This window comes from Rhinolophus sinicus, chromosome 10 (genome assembly GCF_057876585.1).
Source record: "Rhinolophus sinicus isolate RSI-liver-muscle chromosome 10, RSI-T2T, whole genome shotgun sequence".
In the NCBI taxonomy this organism is placed as follows: domain Eukaryota; kingdom Metazoa; phylum Chordata; class Mammalia; order Chiroptera; family Rhinolophidae; genus Rhinolophus; species Rhinolophus sinicus.
The window spans coordinates 12,529,416-12,548,347 of NC_142510.1; the positions used below are offsets into that span (position 1 = coordinate 12,529,416).

At 51.8% G+C, this 18,932-nt stretch overlaps 1 protein-coding gene across 1 annotated transcript in view; it reads left to right on the top strand.

The window, feature by feature from the left end:
- PPL (periplakin) overlaps positions 1-18,932 on the top strand; it is a 45,767-nt gene that overhangs the window by 4,690 nt on the left and 22,145 nt on the right. Inside the window, exon 2 of the mRNA XM_019756411.3 lies at positions 17,313-17,412. Within this exon, the coding sequence (XP_019611970.3) occupies positions 17,313-17,412 (100 nt within the window). The remainder of the gene's footprint in view (positions 1-17,312; positions 17,413-18,932) is intronic.

Consider the following 18,932-nt stretch of genomic DNA (forward strand, 5'->3'; position numbering starts at 1 on the left):
ACAATTTGACAAGGAGGCTTTCCCTGTCAGCAAAGCCTACCTCTAACCCTATGGGTGATTGGACTTCAGTAACCTGCCTAGCCATTTCTCAAGCACCTACTATGTGCCTGGCACAGCCTGGGTGTTACAGCATCTCATTCTGACACTGTGCCTGTCATTGGTATCCTATTTCACAGAGGGTAACGTTGAGACCAAGAGTAAAGGCACTCACCTCGGGCCCACAGCTCACAAATGGCTGATTCTGGGGGCCCTGGGGAGGGAAACTAGGTCTCCCCACCAGGACCTGGGGCTTGTGGCAGCTGTCTAGGGACTGTCCAGGGCCAGATGGTGGAGGCTTTGGCTTTTGTATTCACTGACTCCGCCCCAGAAACACTTTCTGCCTCCCCTCTCTCTGCCTTCGCCCTCACTTGCCCAGTCCTCTTGGCAGAGGGAATGAGACCTGATAAATTAGATTCAGAACAGAAACAGCTGAACCTTTAAGGATGGCTGCTAATGGTGGCATTTCAGGCCTTGTCAGGGGCAATCATCGGGGGACAGGGAGTTTTGGGGGAGAGGTTTAGTTCAATTCACACCACTTAGGCATTACCCTAAGTAGGGGGAGGGGAATCAGGAGGGTCCTGGGGGCTGGGGGAGAAGCTACCTTTGAGAGCGTTTCCAAGATTCCTTGTCAAGGGAGGACCCAGGATTCCCAGCGTGTCACCACAACCTGCCACCCTCCCAGTCTGCCTGCCCCGGCCTGCTGCAGCCTGTCTCAGAAGCAGGAAGAGGGAAATAGCCTCTGGTCTTCGCTCTCTCTGCTTTTGGTTGGTCTTCTGTGTTGCAGCCTCCTGAGCCTGGGAGGGAGGCCCCTGGCACCGCTCTCTGCCTCTAGGTAGGCTGGATCTATCTGCAGGTCGAGCCCTGCCCTTTCCCCAACTTCTCCCTGCCTCCAGAGCTAGCAGCCCTGGCTGGGCCACCAGCCCCTCTCACCAGGGCACTGCAGTAGCCTCGTCACAGTTCCTGCTTCCACCCTAACACCTGAGTCCCTTCTCCCCATGGCAGCCAGGGAGCTCTTTGCAAGATGCAAATCTGATTCTGCCCCTGCTGCTTTATCCCTGCCCCAGGCTGCCCTTTGCTCTCAGGTCCTGGGAGCTGCTCCCTGCCCAGCATGGATGCAGACCATTCACCCTCGCCTGTCCCAATATATCCAGCCACTCGGCCTTTGCCCACTGTTCCCTGCCTGGAATGCTCTTTCTACCCCTCTTCACTTGCTTGCTTTTCCTCTTCCTCTTCCATGGTTCACTGCTGCTCCTTAAGGAATCCCTCCCTAACTTCACTGCTGGAGACTCCCTCCCGTCTCCTTTGTGGCTCTTATCTCAGCCATAGGACTGTGTGTGGTGGCCAGATCAGGATGAGTATCTGTCTCCCCCAGAGACTGGCTGCTGTGGCCCATGTGCTGAGTGAGTGAATGAGGGTGAGCCCTGGGGACTGCTTGCTAAGAGTCTCTCCGTCCCTAAACATCTCCCAGTAACAAACACACTGGAGTGTGCTCACACACCCCGGCCAAGAAGCGGGGGCTGGGTTTTACCTGTAGACAGGAATGCGAGGGCCAGAGCAGAGGGTGCCCACTGACCCCCACCCCTATCCGTTCACCTTCTGTGAGCTCAGTAAACAAACGGCAACTACCGTGTTTCCCCAAAAATAAGACCTAGCCGGACCATCAGCTCTAATGCGTCTTTTGGAGCAAAAATTAATATAAGACTGGGTCTTATATATATTATAATATAATATTACATATATTATATGTAATATTATATTACATATAATATTGTGTATATTATATTATATCTTACATAAGACCTAGTCTTACATTAAATTTTGCTCCAAAAGACGCACTAGAGCTGATGGTCTGTCTAGGTCTTATTTTCGGGGGAACACGGTATGCAAGGTGACAAGCTGAGATAGTGGAGGCTAAGGGGCCCTGAGCCAGCCCGGTGGGCTTCTGGAGGAGGGGGCATCTAGGAGCAGAAGCGAAAGCACTGAAGAGCATGAGACGGCAAGGTGTGCATCCATGTGCATGAACCTGAGAAGGCATCATGTTGCAAGACCAAAGCAAGTTGACGGAGGGTGCAAAGAGCATGTTCGTGTACATGTTTAAAAACATACACACCATGCAATTCCATATAAATGTTTCTAGATGCACGTACCGATACGTATTGAAAGTATAAAACAGGCTTAGGAAGAAACCAGTAGCTCCAAAATTACACTACCCCCAAGGAGGGGGTGAAGGGATAATGTACGACAGCATTTTATTTCTTTGTAAACAAAATCTGAAGCGCATATGGCAACATGGGAACGTCAGCTAAATCGTGGTGGTAGGATGCTTTTCAGGTGGTAGGATGCTTCTCTGCATATTCGAGTTAGGTCATGCATTTTCAGTTTTTTTAAAGTGAGGGGTAGGATGGACAAGCAGAGCTGGCAGTGGGAGCTGGGAGGGTGCCCTGAATCTCAGCATCCAGTCAACAGGAAGATACAGGAAATGGGGGAGGAGCAGGAGGTAGCCTCAGGAGCGGAGGGTTACCCAAGGCCTGGGGAGCAAGAATGGAGCGCAGGTAGGAAGGTTGTGGAATGGGGAGACACAAATGGAAATTCTGGGTGTGAGGAAAGGACCTGGGGAAGGTGTAAACACGCAAGAGGCTCTGAGGCTGAGTCCTAGCTTGGAACGACTGCCCTAAATTATACTTAGGTTGTGTTCCTTAGATAGTACCCCCCTCGTTTCTCTTCCAGGTGAGGCTCGGAGTTTCAGTAACCTGCCCAAGGACTCTTAGGTGGTCTGACCTGGGCATTCTGAGCTGGGAGCAGGCAAGCTGGCTGGCAGGGTGTCCCAGCTTGCTGCCAGTCGTCCTTTTCCTGGGCAGAGGGGTTTTGTGAGATAAACACACGCCAGGCGGCTCGCTGGCTGGCAGCTCCACCCATGGCCTGCTGACCCTGGAAGAGTGTGGAGCTGCAGGAAACAGTTGTGTGCGGAATTCTTTGTTGTCCCAGCTGCCTGGGCTCAGATTTCAGACCCATACCTTTTAAGGTTTTCTCTGTCCAGGGCGTGGGGACTTCTGGTTTCCAGCTGAAGGTGGAAGAAGAATTCTGAGTCTGTGCCACCGAAAACAGGGCTCCAGTTACTGTTGCTCCGGAAAAGGAATTTGACTTCCCAAGTATAAAATGGGCAGCCAAACCTCTATGTTACTGAGGCAGAAGCTCAGGCCCATGGGTAGCGATGGAGGGCAAGGTGGGGAGAGTAGGAAGAGCCTGGGTTTGGGAACTGAGAACCCACCCTCCAGGCCCAGTTGTGCCATTTGTCAACTGTGCCATGACCACATTCATGCCCCTTTTTGGGCTTTGTTCTTCATCACTAGAGTATAAGCTTCATGAAAGCAGGGACTTTGCATGCTGTGTGGTCGTTCCCGAACCCCCAGAATGGTGCTTAGCATGTAGTAGGTGCTCAGTAAACAGTGGTGGAAAATCTGTTTTGAATTTGTGAATTGGAGCATGTGGGATTGTGGAGAAGACTAGAGATGACGTGTGTATTTTATCAGGCACGTAGTGGGGGCTTGATAAACAGAGGCTAGTGCTCTTCGTTCAGGGATCTTAAACGTGGAATGCTGTCCTAACAACCAGGGTTCCGAGATCAGCTTGAGCCCCGTTTAAACGTTGCAACAATCTTCAAGACGTGCCCTGGTGTCACCCAAAATGGCTTGGATGTCTGTGTGTGTCTGTAACAAGAGCCCAAAAGCACACACCTGACACGAGCCAGAGGCGGGGTGGCCTTCTCTAAGCGGAAACACATTAGGCCGTGAAAGGGAGCCATAGTTCCCATACCAACAACCCTCTCCGTTTAAGGACCTACTTCCCCAGGACTAATGCCTGGGTGTGGAGGAATTTACTACCTAATTACCGTGGAAGTTTCTGGTAGGGAGAGTATCAGTCAATTGACCAATCAATCTGGTATTTATTGGGTGCTTTCTCACACGACTTCCTTCCTGTAGAAATCTGGGCTCCTTCCTCAGTCTGCTTCCCCTAGTCCTGTAACTCATTGCTGTGGTTTGTTTCCTCATTCCCAGCCCTAGCTGCTGGTCAGTCATCGGAGGAGCTTTAAAAGCACGGGCCAGGCCCTGTTGGAGACCAGTTAAGTCAGAATCTCTGAGGCGGGGCCCTGCCATCGGTCTTTTGTTGTGCAGCCACATAGCTACACTGATTGCCTCATTCCATCTTGTCTTAGAGTTACGTGCATCTCGTTTTCCCCTTTCAGTAGCAGTTGCTCAGTCTGTCTCACTCTAGTCTTTCATTCTGAACCTTCCCATATCATTTCCTTTCAGGTATGTGTCTTATAAAATGGCCTAGAGTTGGCTTTGGTTTCATTTTCGTATTCTTCTCTGGGTCTTTATCTTTTAACAGGCAAGTATAACTCATTCATATTTATTGTAATGACGGATGTGTTTGGACCTACTCCCGCTGTGTTGTTTTGTATTTCCTATTTATCATGCCGCTTTCTCTGTGTTTCCTTTGTGCTCTTTTCCTGCATTTTAGTGGACTGAGCTATAGGCTCACGATTAAAATTAGGACATAAGGCCTGAATGAACGGAGTAAATGAAAATACCCTGAGCCCGGTGATCTGCGTCTTTGTAATAATAGCTGTTGGGGTGCTGTTCTTAATCCTGCCTATTAAGCTGTAAACCTTTGGACAGTAAGGACTTACTCATCTTTTGGGGGAGCCCCTCTATAGCCCTTAATTCCGGGCCTTGCATAGGCTTCGGGCTCAGTAAAGAGGTTTTAAATTGAACAGATGTTTTATAGCACGTCTTCAGTAACTCCTGTCTATAGGAGTTTGGTAATGGACAAGGGCCTATCCCCAGGGGCTGTAAGAGGGGCAGAGATATTACAGGGAGTTAGGAGGTGAACATGAAAATTTATTCAGCAATATTGAATATCTAAAAATATCGGCCATCTAGAAAGCCAGCTGGGGTGGCAGCAGTCCCCAGCATAGGCGTTTGCTAACCCTGTGGCCCCTCCTCCCTGAGCTCAGTTTCTTCATCTGCAATGGGCACAATTATAGACCTGCCCTCAAGGGTTGTTGTGAGATCAAAGTGTGAACGTGTGTCAGGCACTGGGTAGGGTGTGACCCAGAGAGGTGTGCCTTCCCCCCTCCCCAAGGCTTGCTCAGAGGGAGGGACAGGCTGGGAGCCCCTTTTGGTGGCATCTTAGGAGAATGACTCCACCTCAGTTGCCATCACTGGTTGTTACCCAACCACTAGGATTAATGGTACCGACGAAGAGGTCAACAGGATGCAAATCGCTATGCCTTCCCTGGGCGGTGAACACCTTACTACACTATTCTCTCTCCCCTAGCCTCTCTGTTCGTGGATCCGTATTGATGTTTCCTTGTTCTAAGGAGGTGACTCTGGAGCCTGTACAAATCCCGGCACCACTCCTTCCCAGCTGTGTGACCTTGGGCAGGTTTCTTAACCCCTCTGAGCCTCAGTTAGCTTCATCGAGAAAATGGGGAGACAGGAGTTGTGGATGTGCTATAAAATGTCTGCTCAATTCAGCACCTATTTATTGAGCCCCGAGCCTATGCAAGACCTGGAATTAAGGGCTAAAGACAGCCCCCCCCCCCAAATACGAGTACGTCCTTATTGTCCAAAAGTTTATAGCCTAATAGGCAGGATTAAGAAAGCACCCCAGTAACTATAAGGGTGCCTACCTCCTAGGGCTGCAAGATTTCAATGGGTGATGCATGAAAGGACTGAACAGGCGATAGGCACCTAGTAGGTGCTCTCTGTGTTGAGTTGTTCATATTCAGCAGTCATTTCCTGAGTGCCTACTGTGTGTGCCTTTGTGTTGGGGACAGGACAAATGTCCAAGAGTGAGAAGCCTTCGCAATCTCAGCCAGGTAGTGTTTAAAGAAGGTGGAGGTGAAGACCACCCAGCACCCAAGGTGAGCCTCCCACCAGGTCTGGAGGTTTCTACAATGCTGCTCAGGCTTGACTGGTCCTGGAGGCAGGTGGGACCCAGAAGAGGATGACGCTTGCCAGCGGAAGGCCAGGCCCCTTGTCTGGGCTCTGGGAGAGGCTTGGCTTGTTCTGGGAGAGGTGTGCCCTCCTATACATTCCAGACATTCCAGGCTGATGCCTTCTGGTCCTGCCTGCTTGTGCACACCCATTAGAGCAGAATTAACCCCCAAAGGGAAGAACTGTAGAAGTGATCAAGGGACAGAACATGGGGACTGACTCAGGCCGGGAAGGTGAGGTGGCTTTGGCCACGGATGGAGGGCTGACCCCAGCAGAATGCCTTGGCTCTGCCAGTTCCCATCTCTTCACGCAGAAAAAGAGAGCAGGTTGGGCTGTGACCGACAGAGAAACAGAACAGTTTGGGGCACGAAGGAATAGCTGGGGCCGTCATTGGGGTGTGACCTGTTCCCCAGAGTGGCGGTTCAGGAAAGAGGCCATTCTCCCAGCCTGGAGGGAAGGATGGCTGGGGAGCAAGCCAAATGCCCCCGGCTCTGCCGCATGGCCTGTGGGTAAGGATGCTACAGCTCTGGGGCCCTGGCATAGGGTGTTAGGCCGTGGTCTGCGTGCCCTGGCACGCCATACCCAGGCACCACGCTCTACTGGGCGCATTTGGGAGCCCTGGAGTGTTTTGAAGTCAGGCAGCCAGGGACCCATAGACAAGACCTGGTCATGGGCAGGTGTCTGGCCAGTCTGTGTGGGTCTGGTGGGAAAGTGGCCGGGAGCAGAGGGAATGATCATTTATTACGTGTCCCCAGGTACAGTGTTTCCCCGAAAATAGGACCTAGCCAGACCATCAGTTCTAAGGCGTCTTTTGGAGCAAAAATTAACATAAGACCCAGTATTGCATTATATTATGTTATGTTATATTATATTATATATTATGTTAAGACCCGGTCTTATATTATAGTAAAATAAGACTGGGCCTTATATTAATTTTTGCTCCAAAAGATGCATTAGAGCTGATTGTCTGGCTAGGTCTTATTTTTGGGGAAACACGGTACCAGGCACTGAGCAAGGCAGATAGATGTGCCAAACATCTGTCAGCTTCATTAGCGCAGAATTGATAGTCTCTATGGGCTTAGAGCAAAGTGGTCCAGAGGCCCCAGAATCACCCTGAGTTGCACCATCCTGCACAGTAACCACTAGCCACGTGACGTGTGCTTAGAACACACTAGACGTGCTGCAAGTGAAAACTACATGCCAGGCTTTGAAGATTTCGTATGAGAAAAGGAATCTAAAATATCTCATGAATAATGTTGTTCTATTGCCTACCTGTCAAAATCATGTTTAGATAAGTTACGTTAAATAGAAAAATATATAAATATTAAGTTCACCTGTTTCTTTTGACTTTTTTATGTGGCAACTAGCAAAGTTTAAGCTGAAAATATGGGTCACATTCTATTTCTGTTGGACAGCGGGGCCTTAAACTGAAAATGACTTAATCCCCAAGCCCCCTCGGGGATGTTTCCCACCTGTTGAAGGTGTCTTTCTCTTTGCTACTTGGCTAGCAGACGCCATAACCCCATTGTATGGACGAGGACATTAAGGCCAGGCAGGTGAAATCATGTGCATCGTTACTCTGAATGCCAGCTTCAGCTCATGCTCCTGTTGCCGGGACGAGCTCTGTGCTGGGTGCTGTGGACATGGCAGTGAACAAAATAGACAAAAGCCCCAGCAATCCTGAGCCTTCGTGGTGTGACAGCCATGTCCGAAGTGCTTTATAAGGATCATCTCCTTGAATTGTCACAATCCTCTGAGGTGTGATCAGTTCTTATCCCCATTTCACAGACAAGAAAACTGAGGCACAGAGAGGCTAAGGAACCTGTCCAAGCCCACACTCAGGTTGGGGTGATACTGTCGTCTGTGTTCTTTCCCCATGCCAGGTTGACTCAGTTTCCCTCCCTGCAGGCAGGATAGAGAGGAGAATGGGCCAGTTGGTGAAACATGACTTGGATGGGGAGAGCTGATGGCAGCAAGCAAGGGAGGCTCTGTTGCGGGCTGGAGGTTTGGCCATGCATGGTGTCCTTGGAGGGCCTAGGTCTCTCCTGGGGCAGGGGGCTGGGAAGCAGATACTTCCCAGCTGGGAAGCTGCTGAGCCTGGGAAGGACATGGAGAGACCACGTGGGATAATTGAGCTTGTGGTCAGGAGACTGAGTCTCGGCCAGGGTGGTCCTAGAGGTGATCTATGAACAGACACACACAGAGGGCATGGCCAGTGCAAAGGCCCTGAGGCAGGAAAGAGCTCTGCCCAGCCGGGGATGAGGGCTGAGGATGGGGGTGGCGCTCTTCCTGGGGTGACTTGTGGGCCTGGGTGGCCCACTATTCTGAGAGCATTTGGGGGCACCAGCAAGTTTGAAGCCAGACAGTGGCGTGATCTGGTTGCATCGTTGAAAGGTCCCCCTCACAAATGTGCAGAAGTTGGCTCAGGAGGCAAGAGTTGGGTGCAGGGAGACAGTTGGGGTGGCCATTGCTTTGGTCCAGGTGAGAGCTGGTGACTGATGAGGTGGAGACCATACGGGCAGAGGGAGGATGGAAGCTCGGGGAGCAGTTCCCTGGTGGAACCAAGGGAGGGAGGGAGAGGCGGGGATCAGGGTGGGTCTTGGGGTTCTTGAACAACCAGGTAGACGGGTCCTTCCCACCCTCCCTTCTGCAGTTCCCTCCTGCAGACAGGAGAGAGTTCTCAGAGCAGCAGAAACCCCGTGGTGGAAACACTCCGTACCTCTCAAATCCCAAAACCTACCGACACGATCCTGAGCCCAAAAGATGGTTCAGCCTGGGCCAAGCCTGGGATCTGCCTCCCACCGACAGCCTCATTACCCGTATCTGTGCACCAGCCTCTCCCTGCAGGGGTTGGAGGAGACATTTCCAAATACTGAGGGTACCTGTGAATTCCCCACGCCCAGGTGAGGCAGTAGCCACGAGACAGAACCAGAGCGTGTCTGAGCTGGCATGAGCACCAGTGTGAATGGCATGGGTGGCCCGGAGTCTTTTTTTTAGCTCCCTGGTGGGCTCTGATGTCCGGCCTCAGCTGCCGGCTTTTATCAGCTCCTTAAAAGGAACACACATCCCTGGATCGTGACCCCAGGTAGAAGTGGAGAGCTGGGCTCCCCCCCGAGGCAGCACTTTGTATCTACTCTCTCAACCCCACGCCAGTCCTTTGGTATGCATAGTGCCATGACCCCCATTGACAGATGGAGAAACTGAGGCTCCCCCAGGCTAAGTAATTTATAGCTTAAAAGGACTGAGCCAGGATTCAAGTTCAGGACATTTGCCTTCCGTCCGGGTGCTTCACCACCAGGTTATACTGCATGGAGCTATACTGCGAGAGAGGGCGAGGGCACCTGCACAAAACGGAAGCAAGAAGTGAGGCTGACTGGGGTGGGTGGCAAGGGTCCCCTGAGATGCCTGTGTTCTCTTTCTTTGCCCATGTGATGCACCCATGGTGACCTCGGTGCCATCTCTGTCCCTGCATCCCTGCTGGCCCACTGACCAGGCCGTGGGCCGTCCTGGGCCACACCGGGCATCACATGGCCCTGGGTTCCCATCCCCGCTGTCCATTTTGCAGCTGACCTCCTCCGCTGTGAGTGGCCATCTGTAAAGCAGGTCGGACTGTAGTTATTGAGTTTCTAACTCCTGGGGACAGAGCGGGGGTACCTGATGCCACGGGAGGCTCCCAGGCCCTCTCCCCACGGTGCCAGCCTCTAAGTACATCTCGGGGCACAAAGAAGTGCCTGTTCCAGGCTGGCGCCTGCAGGCTCAGACCCGAAAAGCCCTTGTTTGTGTCTGAGTGTGTTCTCAAACGCATCCCCAGGGCTCTGAGGCGGCGCCAGGCAGCCCCCAGCCGGCCTGTCCCCCGTTTTTCCCTGGAGTCTCCCATGCAGGCCAAGCCAAATAAACGGGGCTACCTGACGTGCCTTGGACAGAACCTGGGGCTTCCTGGACTTGCACCAGAATCTGGCTTCCTTAGCCCCGGACAAGAAAACCAGGGCCCGTTCTCTGGAGAAAGCCTGAATATGCTGGTGTGAACATCACCTTGTTTCTGAAACCCACTTGCAGCCCCTGACACAGCCTGGGCTGGGCTGGGCAGGCCATTTCTGGGGACAGCCACCTCCTGGGTCCCATCAGCTTTACCAGGTGGGGTCTCGGGCCACAGCATCCCACCTCCTCCCTGTCTGTCCACAGGTGGGCATCCTGGATGCCCCGTCACCCAGAAGCCTCCGTTCCTATAGGGTTTTGCCAGCAAAGCCAGAAATCTATAATAGAAGGAACCTTTAAAAAAAAACAAAAAACTAAACTATAAACATTTTTCTAATTCCCGTTTCCCCTGTTATCCTTTTTCTGTGCCAGGGTCCCACATCACATTTAGTTGTCATCTCTCCTTAGTCTCCTCCCGTCAGACAGTTTCCCAGTCTTGTCTTCTGTGACCTTGACACTTTTGGAGAAGTCTGGTCAGCTGTTTTGTAGACCAGCCCCCAATCTGGGTTTGTCTGCTGGCCCCTGGCGATGAGGTGGAGGTTATGCGTTATCGGGAAGGAGTCTGTAAGTGTGATCTGGTGTCGTCCTCGGTGCTGGGAGTCCCACCCTGCGGATGGCGCCTTCTCCGTGGTGGTGTTACCCTGGCTGTCATCACTGTGAAATTAACTGTTTTTCAAAAGGAAACTATTTCACAGGACCTAATGCCACTGGCAAGTGGGGGTCCCTAGGAGAGAATGAGGGTCCCTGGTAGAACCTCATGCATAGTTTAGGGAGCAATGTAAGGGTTCCGTTTCATTGCCGATGGCAACAACCTCTGCAGGGAATAAAAACGCAATGAATACATATTGTGTGAATCAATGTCATTGTCCCCATTTTGGAGCCTGTGCAATGTGCTAGGCGATTGGCATTCCTTCATTTAGCGCTTCCAGTGTGCCAGGCACTGTTTAGGCACTGATGAAACAGCAGTGACACCCCACTTGTGAGCTTAAATCTCAAGACTGCGTTGGGGCCCCCAGATGCTGCTCTGAACCTCCAGCTCAGTCCTCAAACCCCAAAGTGGTCTTTGAAACTCAATTCTGGTGTTTCCAGAGGTGACCCCCACCCTCCCCCACCCACCTCACCTAACTATTAATAAGTAGGATATACCACCCTCATTTTACAGGTGACAAAACCAAGGCTCAGAAACATCAGGCAGCCCCTCCAAAGTTACACCACTGGTGGGTGCAGTCAGGATTTGAACCCTGTGTGGCTCCAGACACCAGCTGCCCCTCTTGTGACCCGGGGCAGGTGCCTTCGATTCTAAGGGCCTCGGTTTGCTCATCTGTGTAATGAGCAGGTGAGGCTGGAAGCCTTCCAGGGCTCCCGGCCACTGCCCTCAGCACGTGTGTCTGTGTTAAACTTCTGAGTAAGTGGAGGGAGGGCTGGGCGTGTCCCTCTCCCAGCATGTCACTCAGACCCGCTTCCTCCCTCCCCTCCCCTCTTCTCCCCTCCCCTCCACTCCCCTCCCCTCCCTTCCCATCCTGGGTAGGTAGAGGTGCCAGGTGAGTGCCATCTGCGTGGGTGAGACAGGACTGGGATGAGGATGATGGGGAAGGGCTGTATCTTGGCCTCCATCAGCCGGGCTGATGGCCCCCGGGTGCCACGTCTGGCTGCCCCTGTGGTTTAATAATGAGATGAAAAGCTGGACCTGCCCAGCCAGTTCCCAGCCCTCCTGGGATCTTCACCCCCTCCCTGTGGGTTCCCTAAGTGCCTGTATTCCTGCACTCTGGCACAGGGCTCTCACAGGGATATATATCGGCTCCTGTGGCCAGCTGGATGGTGGGATGAATGCAGGACCCTTTGGGGTCACTCATTAGGGACCCCAAACCCAAAGGTGGAAGTGCTGGAACCATGCTACAGAGGTCTGGATGCAAATCCCAGCTCTGTCCTGCTTTCTGGCTGTGGGACTTCAGGCCAAGTTATCTAATCGTGCCTCTGTGCCTCAGTTTCCCCATCTATAAAATGGAAGAATGGTGCTACTTCAGAGGGTGGTAGGAGTAAATGAGCTAATCTGTATTTTACATGCTTAGCACCGACGGGGCACCTGGTCAACCCTCTGTTAGCTACCATCTTCCAGGCACCGGGACGTAACCTGGAGCTGGCCCAGCCTCCACAGAAAACAGCATAAAAGGTGGTACTGACTCAAGAGGGTGAAGGAAGGGGAAAAAAACCCTTATCACTTATAAATGGCACTTGCCAATTTGGGGGGCAATGGCCTTCTTGAGATACAACTCATATACCATACAGTTCACTCATTTAAAGTGTACAGTGCAACAGGTTTTAGTGTATTCACAGAATTGTGCAGTCATCACCGTAATCGATTTGAGAACATTTTCGTCACTTCTGAAAGAAACCTCGTACCCTTCGCATTTCATATCAATGGAATTATACAATATGTGAGCTTCTGAGTCTGGCGTAATGGTTTCAGGGTTTCTCAATATTGTAGCAGGTGTCAGCATGTCCTTTTTTGGCTGAATTGTATTCCATTGTGTGGCTGGACCACATTTTGTCATTCTTTGGTTGATGAACGTTCGGCTGGTTTCCACTTTTTTGGCTATTGTAGGCAGCGCTGCTGTGAATATTTGTGTACAAGTTTAGGTGTGGACCTATGTTTTCATTTCTCTTGGGTACGTAGCAAGGAGTGGAATTGCTGGGTCATACAGCAACTTTATGTTTAACTTTCTGAGGAACTTCCAGTCTGTTTTCCAAAGCAGTTGCACCATTTTACATCCCCACCGTCAGTGGGTGAGGGTTCTGATTTCTCCACATCCTGTCAACAATTGTTATTGTCTGTCTGTTTTTTTCTTTTTTAGCAGGACTTTATTGGGGAACAGTGTGTACTTCCAGGACTTTTTCCAAGTTAAGTTGTTGTCCTTTCAGTCTTAGTTGTGGAGGGCGCAGTTCAGCTCCAGATCTAGTTGCTGTTGTTAGTTGCAGGGGGCGCAGCCCACCATCCCTTGCGGGAGTCTAACCAGCAACCTTGTGGTTGAGAGGACGCACTCCAACCAACTGAGCCATCTGGCACTGGCCCATGTGGGAATCGAACCAGCAGCCTTCGGAGTTAGGAACACAGAGCTCCAACCACCTGAGCTACCCGGGTTGGCCTTATTGTCTGTCTTTTTTATTCTAGCCATCCTAGTGGGTGAGAAGTGGTATCCCATTGTGGTTTGGGGCTCTTGGTATTTTAAGTTAATCTGTTAAGTGCCTACTGTGTGCTGGGAACTCTGCAGGATTGTCACAGGGGCTTGTTATCAGCCTGGACTTGGGACCTGCCTGGGTTGGAATTCTGGTTCTGACATTTAATTACTGTTTGACTTTGGGAAGGTTACTGAACCTCGCTGGTCCTAGTTTCCACATCTGTAAAGTGGGGATGATAAATAATGATTACCCACTGAGCCAACACTTACCTCGAAGGCTTGTAATGAAGATTAAGTATGACGTGGGTGGAGAGTCTGACATATAGAAAGTAAATATGAGCTCATACTTTATGGTGATTGTGGTTGTTGTTGTATGTTGGCTTATGTAATTTTCCCTAACATCCCTGTGAGTAGCTCTTAGCCCAGTGTTTGATCATGCGGCCTCTAGAGCAAGACTCCCCAAGGAGAGAATCCTGGCTCCACATTCACAAGCTGGGTGACCCTGGGCAAGTGCCTTGACATCTCTGAGCCTTGTTTTCCTCATCTGTAAAGGGGCATACAAACCTCTCCCTGGGACTTAGGGTGGGGATGCTATTGGGATGCGAACCTGTCTGATGTCTGTAAGTGTCAAATTACCGTGATGCCTCTGTGGTCATCCTCAGTTGACAGATGGAGAAGCTGAGGCAGGCACCTTAAGAGTAAGGTGCTAGGCCGGCCCGGTGGCTCAGGCGGTTAGAGCTCCATGCTCCTAACTCAGAAGGCTGCCAGTTCAATTCCCACATGGGCCAGTGGGCTCTCAACCACAAGGTTGCCAGTTCAATTCCTCGAGTCCTGCAAGGGATGGTGGACTGCGCCCCCCTGCAACTAGTAACGGCAACGGGACCTGGAGCTGAGCTGCGCCCTCCACAACTAAGATTGAAAGGACAACAACTTGACTTGGAGAAAAAAAAAATCCTGGAAGTACACACTGTTCCTCAATAAAGTCCTGTTCCCCTTCCCCAATAAAATCTTAAAAAAAAAAAAAAAAGAGTAAGATGCTTGCCTGAGATGGTCCAAATAGTAAACAGCCCAACAGGACTTGGAACCCACACCTATCTGACAGCAAGCTCATGCTGCTTTGTTTTCCACTAGGTCCCTGGGGCTGGCTGTCTCTGCCCAAACCCCCGCCTCCCTTTCCAGTGCTGGGCTTTGACTGGAGTAATGGGCCAGCCAAGGTGGGATGCAGAAGGCCCTTTCCTCGCACCTGCTGCAACCAGCAAAGGGGCTGGTTTGGGAGCTGGCCTGGGTCGGGAGTGGGCTGGGCTTGGCCTGAGAGGGACAAAGCTTCCCCCACCTAACCCACACTGCGGGTTCCCATGGGTGGCCCGAATAGTCATGGGTTAAATATTTGGGTTGAGACTCACCACGTCTGGGTGCAGCAGGCGGATGGAGAGTCACTGGCTGGCGTGGGCTGAGGGCCTGGAAGTGCTCCCATTGCCCAGCTGATTTGCCCAGCCAGGGGGTGGTAGCAGTGGGGGTTGGCCCATGACCTGGAAACCCAGTCCTTACCCGTCCCTACGCAGATCCTCTATCTACAGTCCCCTCTTCTGAACCTTCCTGGCCGCTACACCGAATACCAGCTTTCTCTACTGCAGGACTTCTCAGAGCCTTTGCTGGCTCATGAACTTATCAAGCGGTTGGGTTTTCCTAACTGCCTTGACTGACAACGGCTTCACTCTGAGAGTGACTTAAGGACTGGGATTCCTGGGACCCCACTTTGGGGAAGGATGCCACCTTAGTTGACTTTGCAGAGGGTATGGCCTGGGTCTTGTCTTTCCCTTGCCCCCCCACCCCCACCCCCGCCTTAGTTCCTCTGTGTCCAGGCCTCGTACAGAGCAGGCCCTCAGGTAAGGTTTGGGACATGGATGGACAGACTCACAGCTTCTGTTTGCTGCACCCGTTTCTGTCCCCTACCTCAACTTCCCCCAACACCAGCAGAACCAGCAGTGTTGGACCTCAAACTCTGGAGGCCATTATGGTCCCCTGGGGAACCTGTAAAAACAACAGCCATAATAATACAGCTTCCTGGCCCAGCTCCGGAGACCTGGATTCCGAGAGCCTGGGTAATAACTGGGAATCTGAAGGTTTCATGCCACAGGAGGTGGGGCCCAGGCCTGGATCTGAGGACTTCCACTCTGAAAAGCTGGCGGCCCCCTCTGCTCCCCCGGCTCACCCCAAGGGACACACCGAGGACCTGTCTCCTTTGTGGCCCGTCCTCACTGGAACCCAGCCACCACCACCATCTTCTGGAAGCCTTTGCTGCTCATCCCCCGCCCCACCCAGCGGTCAGGAGGGTCCTCTGGCCATCCCCAGCCCCTAATAGTCTCATGACTGTTTCTATAAATGCTGATTTCCTCCCGGTGTAGGCGGTGAACTCTCAGAGGGTGAGGCTGTGTCTGTATGTGGTGCTGGGCCTGGCACATAGCAGGCTGCAGGTAGAATGAAACTTCTGGGTGCTTGGCTGCCGAGGCCCCACCGTGGAGTTGGTACAGAAGGGTTTTCGATGGAGATTGGGGGACTAAGCATTAATCTTGACCATCTGGCTGGCTGGGTGACATTGCCAAGTTGCTTCCCCTCTCTGGTCTTTGTTTCTTCCTTTGTTTAAAGAAGGCAACACAAAAGGTGCAGCTGGACACCAATCTGTAAGGCTCCCTAACAACACTAATCACAACCTTTGTGAGACTTACTAGAGGCCCGGCTCTTTGCCAGTATAACCTCACTCCCATTCGTAACAAACACCCTTCCGGGAAAGGTACAGTCATTCCACTGACAGCGGACACAGAGGCACAGAGAGGTACAGCAACTTGGCTAAGTCACACAGCCAGAACCCACGTCTGACTCCAGGGCTAAAGGTCTTCGCTGCCACGATGGTGTTTGCCGGAGTCGTCTGTGATGTCATTTCTGGGGCGGCCATCTGTGACAAGCGAGAACACAGAAACACTGAATGAGAAAGCTGTTCTCTCAGAGATGCTCTGAGAACATCCGAGAGAAAGTTTCGGTTTGGTGCTAACACGGCTCTGACCTGGCTGTGCTACGTGCCAAGCTCTGCTTTTAAGCGAGAGAAGGCAGAGCTTGGTCTGCAGGTGATGTGTGCGGGCAACCAAGCGTCCAGCTAGAACCTAATGCCATCATTTTATTTCCGTGGCATTTATTTCGGTGGTTACTTCCATTTATGGCAAGGGTTTCTGGTTTTCTGTTTACAGTGGGGAGCTCAAGTTCTCTTTTTGAGTAAATTTACTTTAAATATAAAGAGTGTGTAGATTGAAAGAAAAGTATCAGGTATTTAACAACAAGGGTGCTTGCACAAAAACGTGTACACAAATGTTCATGGGAGCGTGATTCGTCATGGCCAAAGGGTGGAAACAAGCCAAATGTCCACCCACTGATGACTGAATAAACAAAATGTGGTTTATCTGTACAATGGAATATTATTCAGCCATAAAAAGGAATGAAGCACTGACACGTGCTACAACCTGGATGAACCTTGAATGCATTATGCGCAGTGAAAGAAGCCAGGCACGAAGGACCACGGAGTGTATGATGCCATTTCTATGAAATGTCCAGAGTGTGCAAATCCATAGAGACAGGAAGTACAGTGATGATTGCCAGGGGCTGGACGGAGGAATAATGGGGGGTGGCTGATAAAGGTACTGGGTTTCTTCTTGGAGTGATGAGTGTTCTGGAATTAAATCGTGATGATGGTTGTATAGCCCTCTGAACATACTAAAAAGCACTGAATTATATACTTTAAACGGTGAATTTTGTTGTATGTAAATTATATCTCAAGAAATACGGAAAAGGGAGTAAAGAATAAGGGTACTCCACCAGCATGGCAGAATAGAAGCATTAGAGTGAGTGACCGAAGTGGGGCTGATTTCCCCGAGCCAGGTGCTGTCTTGTTTCGGTGGCTTTAGTAATGTCGCCCAGGGAGTGAGGGGACCGCCAAGTTCCATCTGAGGCTCACTGGGCAGTTCCTGCTCAGAGCCTGGGGCTGGGGACAGCCTGGGAGGCCCGGGCGCTGGTGGGGACACGGCCCCCGCCCTCCAGGCCCTCGGCTCACCTCCCTGTCTCCTGCCTGCAGCATCTCTAACAAGGAGCTGTCAGAGCTGATTGACCAGCTGCAGAAGAATGCCGACCAGGTGGAGAAGAACATCGTGGACACAGACGCCAAGATGCAAAGCGTGAGTGCCTCCCACTTCCCCCTTCAGGGGCCCTCCTGAACCGCCAACCACCCCCTCAGGACCCCGGGGCTTGTCTGACCCCACGGTTCTCACCTGGGTCATTCTGCCTCTAGGGGACATGTGGCCACATCTAGAGACATTTTTAGCTGTCACAATTGGGGGAGTGCGGTGGACAGGTATCTAGTGGGTGGAGGACAGGGAGGCTGCTACACACCTGGTGATGCACAGGTCGCCCCCCCACATACACACACACAGATTAATCCAGCCCCAGATGTCCCCAGTGCTGAGGTGGAGAAACTGCAGGGGAACCAGCCCCCCACGCCAGGAGCTAAGGTCCTTGCAGTTTATGGGCCCCGTCTGGAGAAGAACCGCGGTCTCAGGAGCCAGGCCCTCGTTAGGATCCCAGCTTTGCCACTTACTGTGTGACTTTTGGCAAGTCACCTTACCTCTCTGGGCTTGTGATTCCCGTTAGCTGGGCTGCTGTAGAGTGGATAAGATTATACAGATGCCTGCCTGGATATTATCATCAGTATAATGACTCTTCCCATACAACCGCTGCCACTACTCAGACATGTGCGATCCTCCTTTTTAAGAGAAGAGAGGAAAAGTAGCTGGGCAAATCACCTTACTTCTCTGTGCCTCAGTTTCCTTTTCCTCTTCTGTAACATCAGGATAGCAACCGCTCTGAGCTGTAGGTTCTCCTGCGGATTCTGAACCATGAGGGACACTGAAGCTGTGCTCACACTGAACCACAAAGATAATTTTCTTCTCTTTGAACCCTCCACCAGCCCAGTGTGTTTGAGTTTATACCCATTTTATAGCTGGAGAAACTGAGGTTCAGAGAGGGCCAGGGTGACTGACTAGTCAGTGACACAGCTGGCCCCAGAAGCGTCCCGGAGGTGAGGTTGCCAGATTTAGTAAATAAAAATACAGGATATCCAGTTACATTTGAATGTCAGAACACAAATAAAATTTTGTAGGGGGGTGGTATCACTATGTCCCGTGTATAATCTGGGATATACTTGTACTACAAATTACCCATTGTCTCTCTGAAATTCGCATTTAACTGGCCAGTCTGTATTTTATCTGCCTTCTGACCCAGGGGTGACTGACACGAGTGGGATATTGCGTGTGGACAGGTCACAGGGAGTTCAGGATCTGGCTGGTGCCAGTGCGGTCCCAGGCCCAGCTGAGGCTGTCCCTCCCTCTGACTGCCCAGGTGTCCACCCATCCAAAGGCCAGTCCACAGGCAGCCCAGTGACCTGAGGGGGAGGGTGGGCTGGGGATGGCTCAGCTGGGGGTGAGAAATAGGGCAGGAAAGGCAAGTGTTCCCAGCCAGGGGCCCTCTCCTCTACTTCTTCCCTGCCCGCCTGCCCGGCTACCTCCTGGGCTACCTCCTAGCTTTCCTGCCTCCGCACCCACACACCAGCCCCTTTTCCCTCCAGCCACACCTCTTCTGATTCTTACCCTCCACCCCCCCGACGTGGCCTCTGGGGTAGTGTGTTCTTTCGTAAATGAAA